We start from the raw sequence: 22,786 nt of genomic DNA on the forward strand, positions 1-22,786 counted from the left end.
GCGCCCTGCGAGAAAAGGGTGAGCGTGATTGGGCTGTCCTGCATCACGTGACGGTCAGTACGCGTGGGATTTGGCTCAGAGGAGGCGGAAGTGCAGCGCAGAAAGGGGGTCCGTGGCGGAGGGCAGAAGCCTGGGGGAGGAGCTTGAGTCCAGCCACTGTTGGGGTACTGCCAGCCATCCGGCCCAGGTCTCTGGGGTTGTCTTACCGCAGTGAGTACGACGCGTACTACAGAGACCGGCCGCCCGTGTGCCTGGCAGGTGGAGCCGTCCGCATCAGCTGCCTCGGGGAATGGAAGCGGAGAACGCGGGCAGGTAATGCCGGGGCCAGCACTGCCCCTCCCTTGCGCCCCTCACGGCAGGGCAGGTTGGCTGGCGAGCGCGCGCGCACGCAGGGGTCTTTTAAATCCCGGCCCGAATACAAAGGCCGGGGCCGCGCGTGCGCACAGCAGCCTGCTTGGCCCTTCCCTGGCTGCGGCGGCGGCGGTGGCGGTGGCGGTGGCGGTCGGGGTTGCTCTGAGGGTTACCTGGTGCACCTGGACCCTTCTTTGGTTCCCCGCGATAACCAGTTGACTATAAAATATATTAGTAAACATCCAGCAGTCTTTGGTTAATGTGTCTTTTTGGATGCCTTTCTTGGCTACGTTTCCCTTCACTCTCCATTACCACGCTAAGAGCTGTAAAGATGAGTGTCGAACATTTCCAGCTCCAGGAGTTTTCATTTTAAAGTTGGTTGATTTGTTACGGCTTCCTCCCCTAAGGCCTACTAAAAGCAATGTTAAGGGTCATGGGTTAGATAATTTTGTTGTGGGAATATGTATACCACTCTCGAGTAGTCAATCTAAAAATGACCTTTGAGTTTTCCAGTGGTCTTGGGGACGATCTTAAGAATCCGTTTTTAAAAAGTCCTTTGGGGGAGTCAAGAGAAGGATTTGCAAAAGCAAGAGATTTAGGGATTTGAACTCCTGGTGGAAAACTAAATTTTTAAAAAATGGATATGGTGGCAGTTTTTTAAAAGATAAAGAGTGATGATTTACATTGAAATTAAAAGAAAAAAAACCTATTATACCTAATGAAGAGTTATCCTGACTCTCAGTGGCTAATGGGAGCTGAATTTAGGCAATGCAAAGGACTTCTATGGGCCTGTTCATGTCTGTAAAGTCGACATGTCTGGAATCTGATTCTGACATGCCGAGAATTGGTGTTACATGAAAGGGCACACTAACCAAAATAAGAGTTTAGGAAAAGAGATATATGTAGACAAAGTGTGGGCTTTATCTTGACTTTGTAGATCAAGTCCTGGAATAAATTACTCCACTTCTTTCCCAGAAGAACTTTACAAATAAGAGAATTCACCAAAATTTGTGGAAATCTCTCTCGTGACCTTACTTCAGAGCAGAATTGAAACTTGGGCCAAGAATAAATTACACATTGTAAGACTTTATCCAGGGTCTTACAGCAAAATAGTAGGACTTGAATACACTGTTTAGCTCAAAGCTGTGACATGTCAGCCTGACTTCATCCAAAAGGCTATCGACCAGATTTTATTTTGTCTTGGAAAGCTTTCACCTTTCAGAAACTGTGGAAAATTCTGTGTAATCTTCTGAAATGACTCAGACCCCAGGTAATCCTTAGAGAGTAGTTCTCTGTCACCCTTGACTGTGCTAGTCAAGAAATGTAATGTGGGATGTGAAAAAAAATAAATTTACTTTTTTTTTTTTTTTTTTGAGACAGAGCCTTGCTCTGTTGCCCAGGCTGGAGTGCAGTGGCGGATCTTGGCTCACTGCAACCTCCTTCACCTGGATTCAAGCGATTCTCCCACCTCAACCTCCCGAGTAGCTCGGATTACAGGCACCTGCCACCAGGCCCAGCTAATTTTTTTGTATTTTTAGTAGAGACAGGGTTTCACCATGTTGGCCAGGCTGATCTTGAACTCCTGTCCTCAAGTGATCCACCCGCCTTGGCCTCACAAAGTGCTAGGATTACAAATGTGAGCCACCGCGCCCAGCCGACTTTTTATTTTAGAAGACTAATTTCAGATATTCAAAGAAGAAAGTCAAATTCCATTAATATAGACTTTTTTTTTTTTTTTTTTTGAGACAGAGTTTCACTGTGTTGCCCAGGGTGGAGTGCAGTGGTGCAATTACCGTTCACTGCAACCTCTGCTTCCCGAGTTTAAGCGATTCTCATGTCTCGGCCTGCCAAGCATCTGGGACTACAGGTGCCCAACACCACGCCCAGCTAATTTTTTGTGTATTTAGCAGAGACGAGGTTTCACCATTTTGGCCAGGCGGGTCTTGAATCCCTGGCCTCAAGTGATCACTTTGGCCTCCCAAAGTGCTGGGATTACAAGCATGAGCCAAAGCGCCCGGCCTAGACTTTATTTCAATGGCAAAATAGTTCAGGAGTCTTAGAAAGTGCTTACAGTCTAATCAACCAGAGAGGAATAAAGGAGGAATTTTATAAGGAGTACTGGGTTGTTTCCAGTGACCTCAGGCGTGAAAAAGACATTTACTGAGGATGGAAAATAGGATGCCAAATCAAAAGTGACTGGAAGAGAGTGGCATGGACCACTAAGAATACAAACAGGAAAGATTAACCCTCAAATGAGAATAGGCTTTATAGAAATGTTAAGGAGACCAGGAAGGACTGTTTTAGTTAGATGTTGACAAGAAGAATAATAAAGATTTGGCTTTTCTGCCCAGTATACTGGCGTGGTGGCAGCAGACAACAGAACACCTAAGTACTTTGTTCTGATTTGGATTTTACATCTCCTATGTTAGGAAAATGATTGTCTGACTGGAAATGGCAGAATGAGTATCTTTAAGACTTAAAGCTCAAGATCAATGAAGGCATTTAGGAGAAGTTTCAGGTGTTCTAACAGAATCATATGCCCTGGCCTGTGTGTGTTGTATTTCAAGGGAAAGGCCAGATTAAAGCAGTGTTTGAGGATTTGTAGCAAATGTACAGGCCCTGGAAATAAACACATGGGTTCCTGTTCTTCCAGAGGTAGAGTCTGTCCTCTCTTTACCTTGATCCTGAACAAAATTTTTACTTATCGATGGTTACTGAGCATTTTAAAAAGAAACTAATTGACCAGGCACGGTGGCTGCAGCCTGTAATGCCAGCACTTTGGGAGGCCAAGGTGAGTGGATCGCCCGAGGTCAGGAGTTCAAGACCAGCCTGACCAACATGGTGAAACCCCATCTCTGCTAAAAATACAAAATTAGCCAGGCATGGTAGCATAACTAGTGACCATTACACTACAGTATCAGTTCAGAAAGAAAGCAAGACCTGTACTAGACAGGCAGCATCAGAAGGATGCTGACAGGAGGTACCTATGGTAGTCATTATTACAGCAAATTTATTATATACCAGGTACTGTTTTGGATGTTTTACATATGCCAACTAGCTTAATCCTCATAACCAATTATTAGGTTCTGTTGCCATTTTACAGATATGGAAGAGATTAAGAGGCATAAAGAGATTAAGGAACTTGCCCCCAGAGCTAGTAAATGGGAGAGCTGAAATTTGAATCCAGATGACCTGGCTTCAAAGTCTGCCTCTCTAGCTAGCAGATCTGCTTTACCGCTTCTCTTAGTGGGCAAGATGGCGATGGGCTGATGGCAATCCAGTTAGGTGAAATAAAAACCTGGCTTACTACTGAAAGAATCAGGCAGACTGAAGAGAGGTCTGTACTCATATGCCATGTATCTCTATCCCTAACTTTGTTCCTTTCAGTAGCTTAACAGCAGCAGGGTGCTGATGGCATGCTGATAAAATTCGTGAGTGACCCAAGCCTGGGAGGAATTTGTGGAACTGACTGATTGATTGAATCAGAGTCCAGATAAATCCTGACTGACTGGAATGGTGAATCATCTTTTATAAAGAAGAGGCACAATCCTATACTCAGCTGCAGAAAAATCAGTGATAAAGTGGAATGAGGGAGAGGTGATACAAGGACAGTTTTCATTGATGGGAAACTCAGTGTGAATCAACAGTATAATGTGGGTGCCAGTATAGCTAGTGTCATGGATTCTGCAGTTTGTCTCCAAAATGAGCAAGTTGGTAGTCCTGCTCAGTTTCAGGCTGATGAGGCTTTATCTGGAGTTTTGTTTGATTCTGAGTACCAAAAAATGACCAAATACTGAAGAAATTTGACATCATACTACATGAGGAATTATACTATTTGAGGAATACTATAGGAGGACTGGCTTATTCTAAATCTTTATATTCACAGTTTCTAGTAGAAGGTACATATGGTGAATACACAGACCTCCATCTAGCAATATCAAATGGAATCTTAACAATAGTTATGGTGCTATCGCATCATAATTGACATAACCAGACCCCTTTAGTTGAGTATTTGGATTATTTAGCCTTGTTCATTATTTTGTAAGTATTCAGTATGGCATGTGCTTTTTTTAAGTGAAGATAATAAGATGTATTTAGAAAATAGCAACTTAGGCTGGGTGCAGTGGCTCACACCTGTAATCCCAGCCTTTGGGAGGCCAAGGTGGGAGGATCACTTGAGGCCAGGAGTTCAAGACTAGCCTGGGCAACATAGTGAAACCTCATCTCTACAAAAAATTTAAAATTTAGCCAGGCATAGATGCATGTACCTGTAGTTCCAGCTACTCAGGAGACTGAGGCGAGAGGATTACCTGAGCCCAGGTGTGTGAGGTTACTGTGAGCTATGATAGCACCACTGCACTCCAGCCTGGGTGACAGAGCCAGACCCTGTCTCTTAAAAAAGAAAAAAGCAACTTAAATCCCTAAAATAGTGTAAAATAATTGAAGATAAAAGAAGTTGGAGTCATTAATTTTAGAGAAAACCTTAAAGATTTAGTTTTTTGAAATACAGCAAATCTAGCCAGGCATGGTGGTGTGCGCCTGAGGTCTCAGCTACTCAGGAGGCTGAGGCAGGAGGATCACTGGAGCCCAGGAGTTGGAGGCTGCAGCCAACTATGATCATGCCACTGCACTCCAGCACGGGTGACAGAGTAAGACTCCGTCTCTAAAAAAAATAATAATTAAAAAAATTAAAAAATAGCAAATCTGAATTAACTAGACTTCTTAATGAACTCTCTGTGTGGAGTGTGTGTATGTGTGTTTTGAGAAAGACTATCAGAAAATACGGTCACCCTTCCATATCTATGGATTCTGCATCTAAGAATTCAACCAACTGTGGATTTAAATTATTTGGGGGAAAAAAAAGACAAATAACAACATTAAAAAAATAGTACAGATAAAAAGAATGCAGGATGACAGCTACTTACATAGCATTTACATTGTATTAGGTATTATGAGTAATGTAAAGATGATGTAAAGTATAAGGGAGGATCTGCATAGGTTATATACAAATACTATGCCATTTTGTATCAAGCGACTTGAGCATCCTTAGATACTGGTATCTGTGAGGAGTCCTAGAACCAATCCCCTATGTACAAGAAACTAGGTACATACCACAGTCCATTTTTAGAAAGATTGATTAGTAACTAAAGGATGACTGTACACAGTTCATCAGTTCCAGGCAGCTATAAAAAACCAATCTAGCTGGGTGAGGTGGCTCACGCCTGTAATCCCAGCACTTTGGGGAGGCTGAGTTGGGCAGATCATGAGGTCAGGAGTTGGAGACCAGCCTGACCAACATGGTAAAACCCCATCTCTACTAAAAGTATAAAAATTAGCCGGGTGTAGTGGCGCGCCTGTAATCCCAGCTACTCAGGAGGCTGAGGCAGGAGAATCACTTGAACCCAGGAAGCAGAGGTTGCAGTGAGCCAAAATCATGCCATTGCATTCCAGCCTGGGTGACAGAATAAGACTCGGTCTCAAAAAACAAACAAACCAAAAACAACAACAGAAAAACAGTCTGTGAGCACTGCAGTTCAACAGAAGGTGAGTGCAAATGGAGGCTAGGAGAGAAAAAGAGGTAAACAGGAAAATGAGGGAGAGAGAGAGGGAGTGAAGAATATTTGAGACAAAGGTAAATGATGGGGGAAGAAAAGTGAACAAAGGGAAGTAAAATCAATCACGCTTTTAAGTTTGACATCAGGAAGTTATAGAAAGTAGAAAGTTTTTGGGGTCTGTTTTGAGTCTAGACAGATCTAGTCCTATTTCCTATATATTGTCCACATATGTAGAAATCACTGAATCTAATTCGTCATTTTCATGGTGAGGAAATGGATACCCGGAGAGGATAAGTGACTAAATGCTCTTCGTTACTGTCCTTCTCATAGAGTTATTGCTCAGAAACATTGCAGAGTTCTGGATTATAAAGTAGCAACGATCATTATGCATACACAAATGTATTTAAGAAATATCCTCACACTGAGGTTGAAACAGGTTTATGCTGCTTATACATTTAGTTGTTATTATAATAGAAGATAAAATTATACAGAACCCTTTTTTTTTTTTTTTAAGACAGTCTTGCTTTGTTGCCCAGGCTGGAGTACAGTGGCATGATCTTGGCTCACTGCAACTTCCACCTCCCTGGTTCAAGCAATTCTCCTGCCTCGGCCTTTTGAGTAGCTAGGATTACAGGTGCATGCCACCATGCCCAACTAAGTTTTGTATTTTTAGTAGAGACGGGGTTTCACCGTGTTGGCCAGGCTGGTCTCGAACTCCTAACCTCGTGATCCACCCACCTCAGCCTCCCAAAATGCTGGGATTACAGGCATGAGCCACCGCGTCCGACCAGTTATCCAGAACTCTTTAGTTAACTAGCATTCAAGTTTATGAAGATTTTTGTGTAGATATAATGCTTGTTTCTGCCAAGTAATAAGAATGTTGTAATCTACCATCTTTCTTTTATTCTGGCTTTTAGAAAGCTGTTGAGGTAAATAAGCTAAGTTTAATGCTCAAAGATAGTGTATTCCTCAGAACACACACATTTTATTTTCCATAGGTTTATTTTTCTTTATCCATTCTAATTTAACTTTTTGTAAAATGCCACAGTCCATTTTTAGAAAGATTAAGGGATATATCATTATTGTAGATAAGTTTCTAGGTTTCTTTCAAACTTGATATACCTATCTAATATAAGAGTTCAGATGCTTTTTCCTTTTATTTTTCACTTTTTATGCAGCCCACTGTGATTTCTAGAATTTTTATTTTCAGCTTCTGAACCCCAGAATTCCTGAAGATGATTAACGACCTCCGACTATACCAACAATTTGGAGGTTTTTTAAAGTAAAGAATCGTCTTGTAATGTGAACGATGTCTCCCTAATTTATGTATTTTCAGTTTGCATTTTCATGAAGTGCTCAAAATGGGACACGTGAAATTCTGAGCGCAGTAGTAAGAAACATGGGAGAGTGGTAGGTAGATTGCCTTCCTGACCATGTGACAGAGTAAAAACACATCACATGCTTTTTTTTTTTTTTTTTTTTTTTTTGAGATGGAGTTTCACTCTTATTGTCCAGGCTGGAGTGCAATGGCTCCATGTTGGCTCACCACAACCTCCACCTCCTGGGTTCAAGCGATTCTCCTACCTCAGCCTCCCAACTAGCTGGGATTACAGGCATGCACCACCACGCCAGCTAATTTTGTGTTTTTAGTAGAGACAGGGTTTCTGCATGTTGATCAGGCTGGTCTCGAACTCCTGACCTCAGGTGATCTGCTGCCTTGACCTCCCAAAGCGCTGGGACTACAGGCATGAGCTGCCGTGCCCAACCACATCTCATGCATTCTTTTGCAGGCATTTATTGTCACCATATGTCTTTGTTTCTGTATATTCAAGCTAAATCAAGGTGCTATTAGAATCTCGGAAAGCTGCCACTGACCACAGTCAGAACTTGCAGTTTCTTTAGTTAGAATTGCCACAGGACCATTGCTCAAGACTTCCAGATCTAACCTAGCCATATCCAATTCATCATTAGAATATTTAAATCATAAATACTGAACAACCAGTATTTTAACAATTTATTGCAAAGCGCTACTAATAATATTAAAGAAAAGTTTGAAAAAAAAGACATTTTACTTTGTGCCAGGCATGGTTCTAAGCATGGTTCTACATCTTAACTTCCTGTCCCTGTCTACATATTTTCCCTTATGTGTAGCCTTAGTTTACATTACTATTTTGTATTCTTTTCTGTTTTAAAATATAAACTGTTTCCTGTTCTTTTACATAATTATTTAATTTTTTGGTAGCTGCATAGTGTTTTCTCATGTTAATGTATTTTGGTTTACTAAATCATAACTTTATTTTTTATGTAATTTGTGAACAATATATTTAAAGAAATAAAACTCTTATGATACAGGTTAATCTCTTTCTCACTCATTCTTAATCTTTGCTTTACCAACCTACCCTTAAAGATAGCTGGAAGTGGAAATGCCTCTCCAGTGGTTTGTCCATTGGAATTGGGCTTCTGTTTATCTTGAGCTGCCAACATTTAGCCCAGCCACTTGGGGTGGTCTGTTATCCTTTGTCTCCCCAGGCCATTTAAGCTTATCCAGGAAATGCTTTAGTTTGCCTTTTTTTTTTCTTCCTGTTAACCATTTATTGAGATATGATTTACATACTACATAGTTCATCCATTTAAAGTGTACTCATTTTCCCTCTTTTGTTGTTGTTGAGGCAGAGTCTCGTTCTGTCCCCCAGGCTGGAGTGCGGCAATGTGATCATCGCTCACTGTAACCTTTAACTACTAGACTCAGGCAATTCTCCTGCCTCACCATCCTGAGCAGCTAGGGCTACCAGCATGTACCACCATGCCCAGCTAATGTTTTAAAAATTTTTTGTGGAGGTGACGATCTTGCTATATTGCCCCGGCCACTCTTGAACTCCTGGCCTCAAGTGATCCTCCTGCCTTGCCCTCCCAAAGCACTAGGATTACAGACATGAGCCACCATGCCTGGCCTCATTTCCCTTTTTAATCTGATTTCTGAGCTTCCTGTTCTCTTTCAGTGAATGTCATGAGAACGAAAACTGATGAGTAAAGTATCTTGCCATAGAAAACATGACTTTCCTCTCCAAATAGTAGACCAAACTTTTCCATTTTACTTTCTACTGTTTTTCTTCTCCTGCCTATTTAATGGCATTACTTGGCATTTGCTGTGACTTGAGTTTCATCAAATATGTATTTACTTCCCTGTATGGTGTGCTAATAGCAACACCATGAGATAGTGGTTTAAGGCCATGAGAAGTATTTTTTTTAATTGTTTTCTTTGAAAGCCCACGTTCTTTCCTTTGAACAGAATACTTTGAACAAAATTTAAATCGTGTTCAGAAGAGAGGTTTAGAGGTTTTTTCCTTCATAAATTCAACACATTTACAAAATATCCATTTCACGTTCCTCTTCAGTGACTTAATCTGTTTTGTGTTGCATTTCAGAATACCGTAGACTGGGCAATTAATAAACAGTAGAGGTTTTTTTGGCTCCTACTTCTGGAGCCTGGAAAGTCCAAGGTGGAGGGGCTACATCGGATGAGGGCCATCTTGCTGCATCATAAAATGGCAGAAGGAATCACACAGTGAGGCAGCACTTGTGACAGAGATCGGAAAGGAGGTTCAACTCATCTGCTCATCCTGTTATCAGGAACCCTCTCCTGTGATAATATAGCATTAACCCATTCATGAAGGGAGAGCCCTCCTCTTGAGCTGATCACCTTTTTTTTTTTTTTTTTTTTCTTTTGAGACAGAATCTTGCTCTGTCACCCAGGCTGGAGTGCAGTGGTACAATCTCAGCTCACTTCAACCTCCGCCTTCCAGGCTCAAGCAATTCTCCTGCCTCAGCCTCCCAAAAATCTGGGACTTCAGGTGCATGCCACTGTGCCCGGCTAATTTTTGTATTTTTAGTAGAGGCGGGGTTTTGCCATGTTAGGCTGGTTATGAACTCCTGACCTCCGGTGATCTACCTTCCTCGACCTCCCAAAGTGCTGGGATTACAGGTGTGAGCCACTGTGCGAGCTTTGTCACCTCATAAAGGTCCTACCTCTCAACACTTGCATTGGGGATTTAGTTTTTAACATGTGAGCTTTGGGGGACACATTCCAACCATAGCAGTGGCAAAAAAAAAAAAAAAAAAAAAAAAAAAGTAACCCCAGCAAAACAACAATACCACCACCGATAAAAATCAAATCTAGGCCTGGGTGCAGTGGCTCACACCTGTAATCCTAGCACTCGGGGAAGCTGAGGTGGGCAGATCTCTTGAGCTCAGAAGTTCAGACCAGCCTGGCCAACATGGCAAAACCCTGTCTGGACAAAAAATACAAAAATTAGCCAAGCATTGGGGCTCAACCTGTAGTCCCAGCTACTTGGGAGGCTGAGGTGGGAGGATCCCTTGAGATCTACCTCAGCAGTAGCAGTGAACCAAGATCACACCACTGCATTGCAACCTGGGTGACAGAGGGAGACCCTGTCTCCACACACACACACACACACAAAACTAATGAAAAAAAGTAAACAGGCAAATAAAAAGAAACTAAAAGAGAATCTTAATTAGATTGGAGGGGATCTTCAGGTGATTAAATACTGAAGGATACTGAAAGTAGGGGCACAAATTGTATTTGGGGACATCTTAACCCTGTATGGGTTGATAGACCTTTCAAGTCTGTCTGCTAGAAAATTCCCTCAGTCCTATTTCAGAGAAAGTCTGGGCTGACTTGACAGGACTGATCGGTTTTATCAGTGACACATCTTATCATTAAACAGTGCAAGAGTTAATGGTAGGTTAGTAAGCACTCAGTAAAGTTTGGTGAATGTGTACATACAGGACTAGATCTCTCCTCCCTGTAATCCACTCTAAATAAATACTTTAGTCTGGTTACAAAATACTGAATACTATACTGAAGACTTTTGTACAGCTGATCATTTGGATTTACATTTGGGTAATTTTATCATTACGTCTCATGCTTCATTATTCTTTCAGCTATTCCCTTCAGCAAGCTCAAGCTTTTTATACGTTTCCATTTCAACAAATGATGGCTGAAGCTCCTAATATGGCAGTTGTGAATGAACAGCAAATGCCAGAAGAAGTTCCAGCCCCAGCTCCTGCTCAGGAACCAGTGCAAGGTAGTTTCACCATGAGAGCTTAGAAAATTCAACATCGGATCAGCCAGCTTATTTAAGAAAGGGTTTCATGGTGAATTTTAGCTCTATTTTAGTGTTAAAAAGTCAAATCCACTTTTTAAGTACTTAGTATGTGCTAAGCACTGATAGGTTCTGGGGAATAAAAGAACATGGATCCTGCCCAAAAATATCTCATAATCTAATAGAGAACAGTAATAAGTAAGTACACGTTACAGCTAAGCACAGTTGATAGTGAAGAGGGGCATAGAATGAATGCCCTGAAAGCTCATGGGGTTGGCTTCTTCTAACTCAGACTGACGGCTCAGAGGCCGCTTCTTGGAGCAGAGAAATAACACCAGGGCTCTGAAACTCGAACAGTGCGGAGGCTTCATCCCCATGAAGATGAGAGTAGGGAAGTGTCCAGGCTGAGGGGGCTACACAGGCCGGGTACGGACACACACAAGCATGGCACGGCCAGAAACAGAGCAATTCTGTGTCCTTGGAGTCTGGGATGTAACAAGGAAATAGTGAGAGATGAGGCCAGATGGGAACAGTTGAAGCTTGTTTTTTATCCCAAAGAATTTATATTCTATCATGAAGGCAATAGGGAGCTGTTGAGAGAATGTAAGCAAGGGATGACTTGACTTGATTGGTGCTTTACAAATTAGTCTGGAAATATTAGAGAGGATAGATTGGTTGGTAGACAACAAGTTAGAACTTGGAGGCAGGCCGGGCACAGTGACTCACACCTGTAATCCCTGCATTTTGGAAGGCTGAGGTCAGGAGCTCATGACCAGCCTGGCCAACATGGCAAAACCCCGCCTCCGCTGAAAATATACAAATTAGCCGGGCGTGGTGGTGCATGCCTGTAATTCCAGCTACTGGGGAGGCTGAGGCACGAGAATTGCTTGAATCCTAGAGGCAGAGGCTGAGAGGCTGCAGTGAGCCAAGATCGCACCGCTGCTCTCCAGCCTGGGCAATAGTGTGAGACTCTTGTCTCAAAACAAAAACAAACAAACAAAAAACCTCAGAGGCAATGAGTGGATTAGATGGATTAGAGACACTGTTTGAATAATCTAAGGGAGTACTGAGGAGGACCTGAAGGGGTGGAGAGTTAGGAAACACTTAGGAGGTAGAATTACCTAGCCATGGCTAATGGGTTTCATGTGGTTGGGGGGAGCATGGCAGGGTAGTGGGGGAGAAAGGGGAGTCCAGAAGTAACTGCCAGGTTTCTGGCATAGGCATTTGGTTGAGGAGGTGCCATTCACCAAGACAGAGAATTAGAAGAAAATCATAGATTCCGGGGGCGGGAGAGTGGATGGAGAGAAGTTAGTGATTTTCTCCAGTGTAACAGTATTTGTATGAGAAATGTGCTCAGGGTTTCGGTTTACTAATTGCAGGAACACATCTAATAACTCTGCCTCCACATTAGACTTCCCCAGCTACATGCCAATCATGGTGGATCCGTTGGCATAGGGAGTGGCTAAGGCAATGTGAGGCAGAAGAGAGGAGGGACTGACTGCCTGTATCCTGCCAGGCTTGACTGGGGGAAATGCCAAAGAGGAGTAGAGTCGGGTAGAGGCCTGAGTAGTTAGGAGAAATGTTAAATAATTAAGGGTAAGAAAACCAGGGCTTCCTGCTGGGCAACTATAGGTCAGTGGTTTTCAATCAAGGGTGATTTTGCCCTCCCAAGGGACATTTGACATTGTCTGAAGACACTTTTGATGATAAAGACTGGCAGGGTACTACTAGCATCTAGTGGGTAGAGATCAAGGGTGCTATTAAACGTTCTGTAATGTGCAGGACAGCCACCCACAACAAAAAATTGTGCAGCCTGAAATGTCGGTAGTGTGGAGGTTGAGAAACTGCTTTAGGTCCTGAGGTCGGATCCCTCCTCCTGCCTTTTGAAAAATACTGCCAACCCAGAGATGTCATCCTGAGCACCCCTAAATTTCTCTCTTCAACTATGTATGGAACAGAATATACCTCATCTCTAAAACAAGCCCACAAGCCATTTGTGTTTTTCTTTCTGTTTTTTTTTTTTTGGTGACAGAGCCTTGCTCTGTTGTCCAGGCTGGAGTGCAGAGGCATGATCTCAGCTCACTGCAGCCTCCACCTCCTGCGTTCAAGCAATTCTCCTGCATTCAAGCAGTTCTCCTGCCTCAGTTTCCCGAGTAGTTGGGATTACAGTGCACACCACCATGCCTGGCTAATATTTTTATAGTTTTAGTAGAGACGAGGGTTTCACCATGTTGGCCAGGCTGGTTTCGAACTCCTGACCTCAGGTGATCTGCCTGCCTTGGCCTCCCAAATTGCCCTCCCAAAGTGCTGGGATTATAGACATAAGCCACCATACCTGGCCCATTTGTGGTTTTCTACTGGGGAAATTGAGTTAAAATGTTTCCCTTCCTTCCTGTTTCTCTATTTTTCTGTTCTTGTTTGCTTATTTATGTATTTACATTTAGAATTTATATAAAATGATACATAGAAACTTTGTATCCCTGAGAAGGTTAAGATGCCAAGTAATGCTGTGTAGAAAATAATAGTCTATGATTATTCTTCCCACAAACAGCTAGCAGGGGAAGGAAAGTAGGCATGGGGGATTGCGTGAACCCAGTTCTAGGGTGAAAGACAGGGAGGATAGTGCAGAGGGGACTGATGTTGGGACTGTAAGAGTTTAATTTTGGGGAGACAGGTACAAAAGGTGCTTGTTGGGTAACTCTTCTGGGAAAGCTGCTAAAGTTTCTAAGTTAAGATTTTCTGCATTTCTGGAAATTGTGTTTCAGAGGCTCCAAAAGGAAGAAAAAGAAAACCCAGAACAACAGAACCAAAAAAACCAGTGGAACCCAAAAAACCCGCTGAGTCAAAAAAATCTGGCAAGTCTGCAAAATCAAAAGAAAAACAAGAAAAAATTACAGACACATTTAAAGTAAAAAGAAAAGTAGACCGTTTTAATGGTATTTCAGAAGCTGAACTTCTGACCAAGACTCTCCCCGATATTTTGACCTTCAATCTGGACATTGTCATTGTAAGATCTTTGTCCTCGTTGGATTTTATAAGTAGTATTGGGGGATTAGCTTTACTTAACAGTTGTCCTTGCAAATAGCATTTTGCTGAAAAGGACCATTTCTAAGAATCCTTTTGGTGGTAAATGGTGTCACCTGCATGAGTTTGTGTTATATGGGAGTGTTTAAGAGGGTGGGCTCCAAATGTAGGCTGTCTGGGTTCAAATCCTGTCACAAGTATAATCTTGGATAAGCCTTATTAACTTTCTGAACACCGGTTTTCTCACTGATAAACCAAGGGTGATAATACCACCCCCTTATAGGGTTGCAAGTAAATGAGATAATCCATGTGAATCACTTCGACTGAATACCTGTGGAGACTTCATAAATGGTAGCACAGATTTTAAGCTCTTATTTTTGTCAGTAACTGTAAGAAACATCAGCATGTGAATAATTGTGTAGGTGATGTGGAGCGAGCTTGTTGAAAGCTGAGAACCAGAATTGTGGCTGGACATGGGCTCAGATTGATTGATTGTTCCAGGACCTCTCTTTCCAGACTCAAAGCAGCCCAGTTGGTGAGGGCGAGAGGCCTGGGATCATGAAGGAGTCAAACTGGTTTTTTAAAATAACAGCAAAACTTTTAAAATAAAGAAAATCTCTTTCCCATGTATGAAATACTTTGTTCAGATCAAGAGTAGTGATTGGTAAATGATATTGCTTATGATGCTCAATTAAATTTGTATTTTAATCAACTCAATTTTGTCCACCACTCCTCCATAGAAACCCTAAGGCTTAGGTCCTACTTTTTAAGATGAAACGTCTTAATTGTTTTGTTTTATAGATTGGCATAAACCCGGGACTAATGGCTGCTTACAAAGGGCATCATTACCCTGGACCTGGAAACCATTTTTGTAAGTGGTTACCTTTTAAATTAATTTACTTTTAAATTAGATACCTTTTTAACAGGTTTTTTCAAAAAAACCAATTGTGTTTTTAAAAAGAAAGAGACTGTAAATACACATTCATGTTTCATATTCTGTGTATGCGTCTGTACATGAAAATAAGAGGGTTTGAAATGATATGTCACTGTTAACATTTTAGTCTGAGAGTGGAGGGACATGAATAAGAGTACTTTCTCTTTTGTTTGAATTGTTTCTAATGAGTTGTACTACCTTTTTTTTTTTTTTTGAGATGGAATTTTGCTGTTGTGCAGGCTGGAGTGCAATGGCGCAATCTCCGCTCACCGCAGCGTCCGCCTCCCAGGTTCAAGTGATTCTCCTGCCTCAGCCTCCCTAGTAGCTGGGATTACAGGCATGTGCCACCACGCCTGGTTAATTTTGTGTTTTTAGTAGAGATGGGGTGTCTCCATGTTGGTCAGGCTGGTCTCGAACTGCCAACCTCAGGTGATCTGCCCACCTCAGCCTCCCAAAGTGCTGGGATTACAGCCGTGAGCTACAACGCCCAGTCAAGTTGTATTACTTTTTAAAAATGATTTTTTAAAAAAATTGTTATCTATAGACATAGGAACGATAGTATAGTACATCTCTGTGGCAACGCAGACATAATACTAACATTTCCAGATTTCTGCTGATTATTTTCTAAGGAAAGCATAAAATAGTAGTAAAGACTTATATTTTTAGAGTAAGTTTTACAACGAAGTGTTGGCGGGATCTGATGGCTCACGCCTGTAATCCCAACACTTTGGGAGGCCAAAGCAGGAGGATCACTTGAGGCCAGGAGTTTGAGACTAGCCTGTACAACATAGCAAGATCTCATTTCTACAAAAAATAAGGTAGAGGTTGTGGTGCACACCTGTAGTTCCAGCTACTACAGAGGCTGGATTGGGAAGATTGCTTGAGCCTGAGAGGTAGAGGCTGCAGTGAGCCACAATTACTCCACTGCACTCCAGCCTCGGTGACAGAACTAGACCCTGTATCAAAAAAACAAGAAAACAAACAAACAAAAAACAAGCGTAACTACTGTTGCATTACTTTCTCTATATAAGTTGTCTTGTATGTAAATCATCTCACCTTATACCGCCTAATAGATCAGTGTATACAATATACCCTAAGGAAATACTAATTGATTATCTAACGGTAACATTCAGAACATTTAGGGCAACTGACAGTAATGTGGTTTTGGAACTAATAATAACATATTGTTCCTATAAAAAATTCCTTTTTTAGGGAAGTTTGGACTTTTAAATTTCTTCACCGTCAAGGTGTTTGTTGTTAGTCTATTGCTGTATATTTATGTGTGAGGTGGTGGTATCACCAATTGTAAAGCAAAATAGTCTCAAAGTTTCCTAAACTGAGTTGCTATATATTCTTGGGCAAGCATTTGCCTCAACCCCCTGTGAAAAGGAGATAATAATAGTATCTCGCAAGATAATTATGATGATTAAATCCAGGCGCGGTGGCTCACACCTGTAATCCCAGCAGTTTTGGAGGCTGAAGTGAGAAGATCACTTGAGCCCAGGAGTTCAAGACCAGCCTGGGCAACATGGTGAAACCCTGTCTCTACAAAAAATACAAAAATTAGCTGAGCATGGTGGTGTGCACCTGGGGTCCCAGCCACTCAGGAGGCTGAGGTGGGAGGATTGCTTGAGCCTCGGTGGTCGAGGCTGCACTGAGCCATGATTGTGCCACTACACTCTAGCCTCTAGCCTGGGTGACAGAGCGAGACCCTGTCTAAAAAAAAAAAATAACTGAATTTTCATTTCACAGGGAAGTGTTTGTTTATGTCAGGGCTCAGCGAGGTCCAGCTGAACCATATGGATGATCATACTTTACCAGGGAAGTATGGTATTGGATTTACCAACATGGTGGAAAGGACGACGCCTGGCAGCAAAGATCTCTCCAGGTAAGTACACAGCATTTGTTTTTATGGGTTGGAACCTTGACTAGGCTGGTCCCCCAAATATTCTAGGAACATCATATGTGTCTAGTTCAAGCTGAGCTCAACAAATGTGCGATACAATCTTTCATTGAAAGCTGTCTGAATCTAGTGTATTAAAAATATTGCCATATTTGTATTTTTGACTACTTTTTAATTCAATTTTAGTAAAGAATTTCGTGAAGGAGGACGTATTCTAGTACAGAAATTACAGAAATATCAGCCACGAATAGCAGTGTTTAATGGAAAATGTAAGATTTACTTTTAAATTTTATTTTTTTTCTTTGCTAACATTATGGGCAATGTAAATATGTTTGTATTTCATTTTAGGTATTTATGAAATTTTTAGTAAAGAAGTTTTTGGAGTAAAGGTTAAGAACTTGGAATTTGGGCTTCAGCCCCATAAGATTCCAGACACAGAAACTGTAAGTCCCTAAAATTGAGTTTGTAAATCAGTTAAATGTGAATTTTTTTCTAGATAATTTACTTATTTGTCCTATCGTGATTTATGCCATGCAAAACATTTACACCGTATTTTAATATCTATACATCAGCTTTAATAGTTGTAAATTAATTCACATACTATTAGGGTTTATTAGAAAGAAAAACATTTGTCAGCTAAATGTCTTGATGTTGTTATTCAATGAAAATATTGAGAGGAACTGGCTCATATACTACATTCAGAATACATTTAATGGCATGTAGTTGTCAAATTCAAATGGTTTAGCCCTTGTACTCAGTTGTGAAACAAACGTGGAAACGCAGACATGATCCTGATTAGGAAAACTAATTGCCCCATTTATATATCTTAGCTCAACTTCATTTTAGAGCCATATAAATAATAGAACCCAGACAAGCCTCCAGCCAACCTAACTGGTATTCAGTACTGTTGTCTTATACACAAAGTCATCATGAAAGAACAGTGTTTTTCAAACTCTCATCTCTACAGAGCTTCTGCAGGCATTTGGTCCCAATTTTGCTTCTTAAATATGGTTTTAGGTTTTGTTTACAACTTTTAAAAAACAACACAGTGCACAGATTTGCATGTTGTATATACAACATTTTAACTGATGGAGAAGCTAATTTGCTGCCAGGTTTTTGTGGAGACCTAAAAATGTTTCTGCCACCTACATATATTTAAACTTCTCCTTTAAAATTTTTTTTTGTTTATAACTTCTTATAAATGTGCAATTGATAACTTTTATTATGCCACCGGTTTTTGCTTAAATGAAGGCCCACCTTTGTCTACTTGGTTAAAATTGTACAAGTTCAGTACTTCCTGTAGAGTACTGTATCATTCTCTGTTACATGCCATTTGGAGGCTGGGCATGGTGGCTCACGCCTGTAATCCCAGCACTTTGGGAGGCCAAGGCAGGCGGATCACCTGAGGTTAGGAGTTTGAGACCAGCCTGGCCAACATGGTGAAACCCCATCTCCACTAAAAAATACAAAAATTAGCCAGGCATGGTGGCGTGCACTGTAATCCCAGCTACGTAGGAGGCTGAGGCAGGAGAATCGCTTGAACCCAGGAGGCAGGGTATTAGGAGGAGGCTCATTATTTTTTACTTACTGACTTGGTAATAAGTCAGTATTACAAATTCAAACTTAAACGCAACTACTTTTATTGATTTTTACATATATTTATATGTAGTTAAGTATCAAGTTATTAACCCAAATAAAGACAAATACTCTAATCTCAATATGAGTGAATTCAATAGAATTTTAAGATTTCTGAAGTTATAAAATGTTGTGGTTCTAGCTCTGCTATGTTATGCCATCATCCAGTGCAAGATGTGCCCAGTTTCCTCGAGCCCAAGACAAAGTTCATTACTACATAAAACTGAAGGACTTAAGAGATCAGTTGAAAGGCATTGAACGAAATATGGATGTTCAAGAGGTGCAGTATACATTTGACCTACAGCTTGCCCAAGGTACGTTACTGTCCTCATTCCTTTTATTCATTTTGTGTCTATATATACACACACACACATTACAGAAAGTATGTTGTGGATTTAAAAGCAGGAGAAAAGAAAACAATTATATTTGCAGCCACAGTGCTCTGATAATGGATGATTATCACGCACACACAGATGTTATCACACACACTCTGATAATGGATACACACACACACACACACACACACACACGTATTACAGAAAGTATTTTGTGGATTTAAAAGCAGGAGAAAAGAAAACAATTATATTTGCAGCCAGAATGCTCTGATAATGAATATTAGTCACTGTTAAAATCTCCTTTTACCAAGGTCTTCCCTCTACTCTGGCACTCCTACAGATAATTCACCTTCAGAGTGCCAGAGCAGAGGGATGTAAGAAATATTGTACCCTACCTAATGAATATAAGAGATTTTACAATTCTTATGTGTTTATTTAGTATATGCTATGTTTCAAAGATTAATAGAGACGTATCTCAGTATATATGAACATTCAAGAAAAATAATTGTTCATTATTTCTGAATAAAGCTACTTTCAAAATTGTTGTACAAAATCAGTTTTAAATCCTTTTTACCCTCCTCACAGAGGATGCAAAGAAGATGGCTGTTAAGGAAGAAAAATATGATCCAGGTTATGAGGCAGCATATGGTGGTGCTTACGGAGAAAATCCATGCAACGGTGAACCTTGCGGCTTCTCTTCAAATGGGCTAAGTATGTTTCCCTCCACATGTGTATTCCTTTCAAAGACGGTTTTGCCAGGATTGGGGGGAAGATTTTAATAGAAGGAGAGTAAATGATTGAAGAATGGGAATGGTAATATGAAATTTTATTTAGTGACTAATAGTGAAAAATTGATGGTTATTTCACATTGAATTACACAGACTTTTACAGTGCATTTTCTGTTTGTTTGTTTGTTTTTGAGATGGAGTCTCGCTCTGTCACCCAGGCTGGAGTGCAGTGGCGCCATCTCAGCTCACTGCAAACTCCGCCTCCCGGGTTCACACCATTCTCCTGCCTCAACTTCCCGAGTAGCTGGGACTACAGGCGCCCGCCACCACGCCCAGCTAATTTTTGTTCGTGTTTTTAGTAGAGACAGGGTTTCACCGTGTTAGCCAGGATGGTCTCGATCTCCTGACCTTGTGATCCGCCCCGCCTCAGCCTCCCAAAGTGCTGGGATTACAGGCGTGAGCCACTGTGCCTTGCCTACAGTGGTGCCTGGCCTACAGTGCGTTTTCTTTAAGTCATGAACTCTCGGCCATCCTAGTTGCATTTTCCTCCTTTAATAACAAATGAGGATTAATAACAAATGAGTCCTGTATCTGAAAAATAGAACAGAAACTTATAATTGTATTCAGGAAGCTTGCTTAACTATTTTAATAATAATTCTCCTTCACTAGACTGTTAAAATCTCCTACTTTGATCATTTAAAACTTCCAGGTCGGGCATGATGGTTCACAGCTGTAATCCCAGCACTTTGAGAGGCTGAGGTGGGTGGATCATTTGAGGTCAGGAGTTCAAGACCAGCCTGGCCAACATGGTGAAACCCCGTCTCTACTAAAATATACAAAAATTAGCTGGGCATGGTGGCAGGCACCTGTAATCCTAGCTACTTGGGAGGCTGAAGCAAGAGAATCACTCGAACCCGGGAAGCAGAGGCTGTAGTGAGCCAAAATCACCACACTGCACTCCAGCCTGGGTGACAGAGTGAGACACCGTCTCAAAAAGAAAAAAAACTTCCAAAGAAGCTGATGTGGTGGCTCACCCCTGTAATCCCAGTGCTTTGAGAGGCTAAGATGGGAGGATCACTCAAGCCCAGGAGTTTGAGGCTGCAAAGAGCTGTCATCGTGCCACTACATTCCAACCTGGGGGCGACAGAGTGAGACCCAGTCTCTATTTTAAAAAAAGCAAAAATTTCTAAATGGCATAAACTAACTTTGTCTTTCTGGCAGTTGACAGTGTGGAGTTAAGAGGAGAATCAACTTTCAGTGGCATTCCTAATGGGCAGTGGATGACCCAGTCATTTACAGACCAGATTCCTTCCTTTAATAATCACTGTGGAACACAAGAACAGGAAGAAGAAAGTCATGCTTAAGAATGGTGCTTCTCAGCTCTGCTTAAATGCTGCAGTTTTAATGCAGTTGTCAACAAGTAGAACCTCAGTTTGCTAACTGAACTGTTTTATTAGTATTTTACTCTAGTGGTGTAATTGTAATGTAGAACAGTTGTGTGGTAGTATGAACCTTATGAACCTAAGTAGTTTGGAAGAAAAAGTAGGGTTTTTGTATACTAGCTTTTGTATTTGAATTAATCATCATTCCAGCTTTTTATATACTATATTTCATTTATGAAGAAATTGATTTTCTTTTGGGAGTCACTTTTGATCTGTAATTTTAAAATACAAGTCTGAATATTTATAGTTGATTCTTAACTGTGCATAAACCTAGATATACCATCATCCCTTTTATACCTAAGCAGGGCATGCTAATAATAATTACCACTGTCAAAGAGGCAAATGTGTTGATTTTTGTATATGAAGTTAAGCCTCAGTGGAGTCTCATTCGTTAGTTTTTAGTGGTAACTAAGGGTAAACTCAGGGTTCCCTGAGTTATATGCACACTCAGACCTCTTTGCTTTACCAGTGGTGTTTGTGAGTTGCTCGGTAGTAAAAACTGTACCTTACCTGACAGAGCCCTGGCTTTGACCTGCTCAGCCCTGTGTGTTAATCCTCTAGTAGCCAGTAACTACTCTGGGGTGGCAGGTTCCAGAGAATGCAGTAGACCTTTTGCCACTCGTCTATGTTTTACTTAAGACACATAAATATGATAGGGAAGGAACTGTATTTCTCCATTCATATTTATCACCATTCTAGTTTTATCTTCCTTGGCTTTAAGAATGTGCCATGGAAAGTGATAAAAAATGAACTTTTAGGCTAAGCAAAAAGATGCTGGAAATACTTCATAATCTCACTTAAACTGGTGCTTTATGTACATGAGATGTACTAAAATAAGTAATATAGAATTTTTCTTGCTAGGTAAATCCAGTAAGCCAATAATTTTAAAGATTCTTTATCTGCATCGTTGCTGTTTGTTACTATGAATTAAATGAACCTCATGGAAAGGTTGAAGTATATACTTTTGTGATTTTCTAATGAGTTTTCCATGGTGCTACAAATAATCCAGACTACTAGGTCTGGTAGATACTAAAGCTGGGTACTAAGAAATGCCATTTGCATCCTCTCAGTCACTCCTGAATATTCTGATTTCATACATACCCAGGGAGCATGCTGTTTTGTCAATCAATATAAAATATTTAGGAGGTCTCCCCCACCCCCAGGAGGTTATATGATTGCTCTTCTCTATGAGAGAAACAAATTCTTGTTGTGAATCTTAACATGCTTTTTAGCTGTGGCTGTGATGGATTTTATTTTTCCTTAAGTCTAGGTCAAGCTGTGTAAAAGTCATTTATGTTATTTAAATGATATACTGTACTGCTGTTTACATGGACGTTTTGTGCAGGTGCTTTGAAGTGCCTTGCATCAGGGATTAGGAGCAATTAAATTATTTTTTCACGGGACTGTGTAAAGCATGTAACTAGGTATTGCTTTGGTATATAACTATTGTAGCTTTACAATAGATTGTTTTATTTGAATGGGGAAAATACCATTTAAATTATGACAGACATCCACTAGAGATGGGTTTGAGGATTTTCCAAGCATATAATGATGTTTTTCCTAACATGACAGATGAGTAGTAAATGTTGATATATCCTGTACATGACAGTATGAGACTTTTTCATTAAATAATATTGAAAGATTTTAAAATTCATTTGAAAGTCTGATGGCTTTTATAATAAAATATATTAAGAATTGTTATCCTTAAGTTATGGGCTTTTTCTGTAGCAAAACTGAGTGGTATTCTTTCCCCTTT

General features: G+C 40.8%; 2 protein-coding genes across 11 annotated transcripts in view; one reads left to right on the forward strand and one right to left on the reverse strand.

Moving 5' to 3' along the window:
• The window catches only part of LOC126930917 (protein BRAWNIN), a 732,366-nt gene that overhangs the window by 19,134 nt on the left and 690,446 nt on the right, over window positions 1-22,786 (reverse strand). The window lies entirely within an intron of this gene.
• On the forward strand, window positions 52-22,738 carry TDG (thymine DNA glycosylase). 2 transcript variants are annotated; one of them, XM_050748478.1, is made up of 10 exons: window positions 52-312; window positions 10,869-11,011; window positions 13,795-14,036; window positions 14,855-14,924; window positions 16,740-16,875; window positions 17,077-17,159; window positions 17,239-17,333; window positions 18,668-18,839; window positions 19,446-19,571; window positions 20,810-22,738. In XM_050748478.1, the coding sequence occupies exons 1-10, from the start codon at window positions 290-292 to the stop codon at window positions 20,950-20,952; spliced, it is 1,233 nt and encodes a 410-aa protein (XP_050604435.1). In that variant the 5' UTR covers window positions 52-289; the 3' UTR covers window positions 20,953-22,738. The 2 variants fall into 2 exon arrangements, with proteins under 2 accessions (XP_050604435.1, XP_050604436.1); XM_050748479.1 differs by lacking the exon at window positions 10,869-11,011.

This window comes from Macaca thibetana, chromosome 11 (assembly GCF_024542745.1).
Source record: "Macaca thibetana thibetana isolate TM-01 chromosome 11, ASM2454274v1, whole genome shotgun sequence".
Classification (NCBI taxonomy): domain Eukaryota; kingdom Metazoa; phylum Chordata; class Mammalia; order Primates; family Cercopithecidae; genus Macaca; species Macaca thibetana.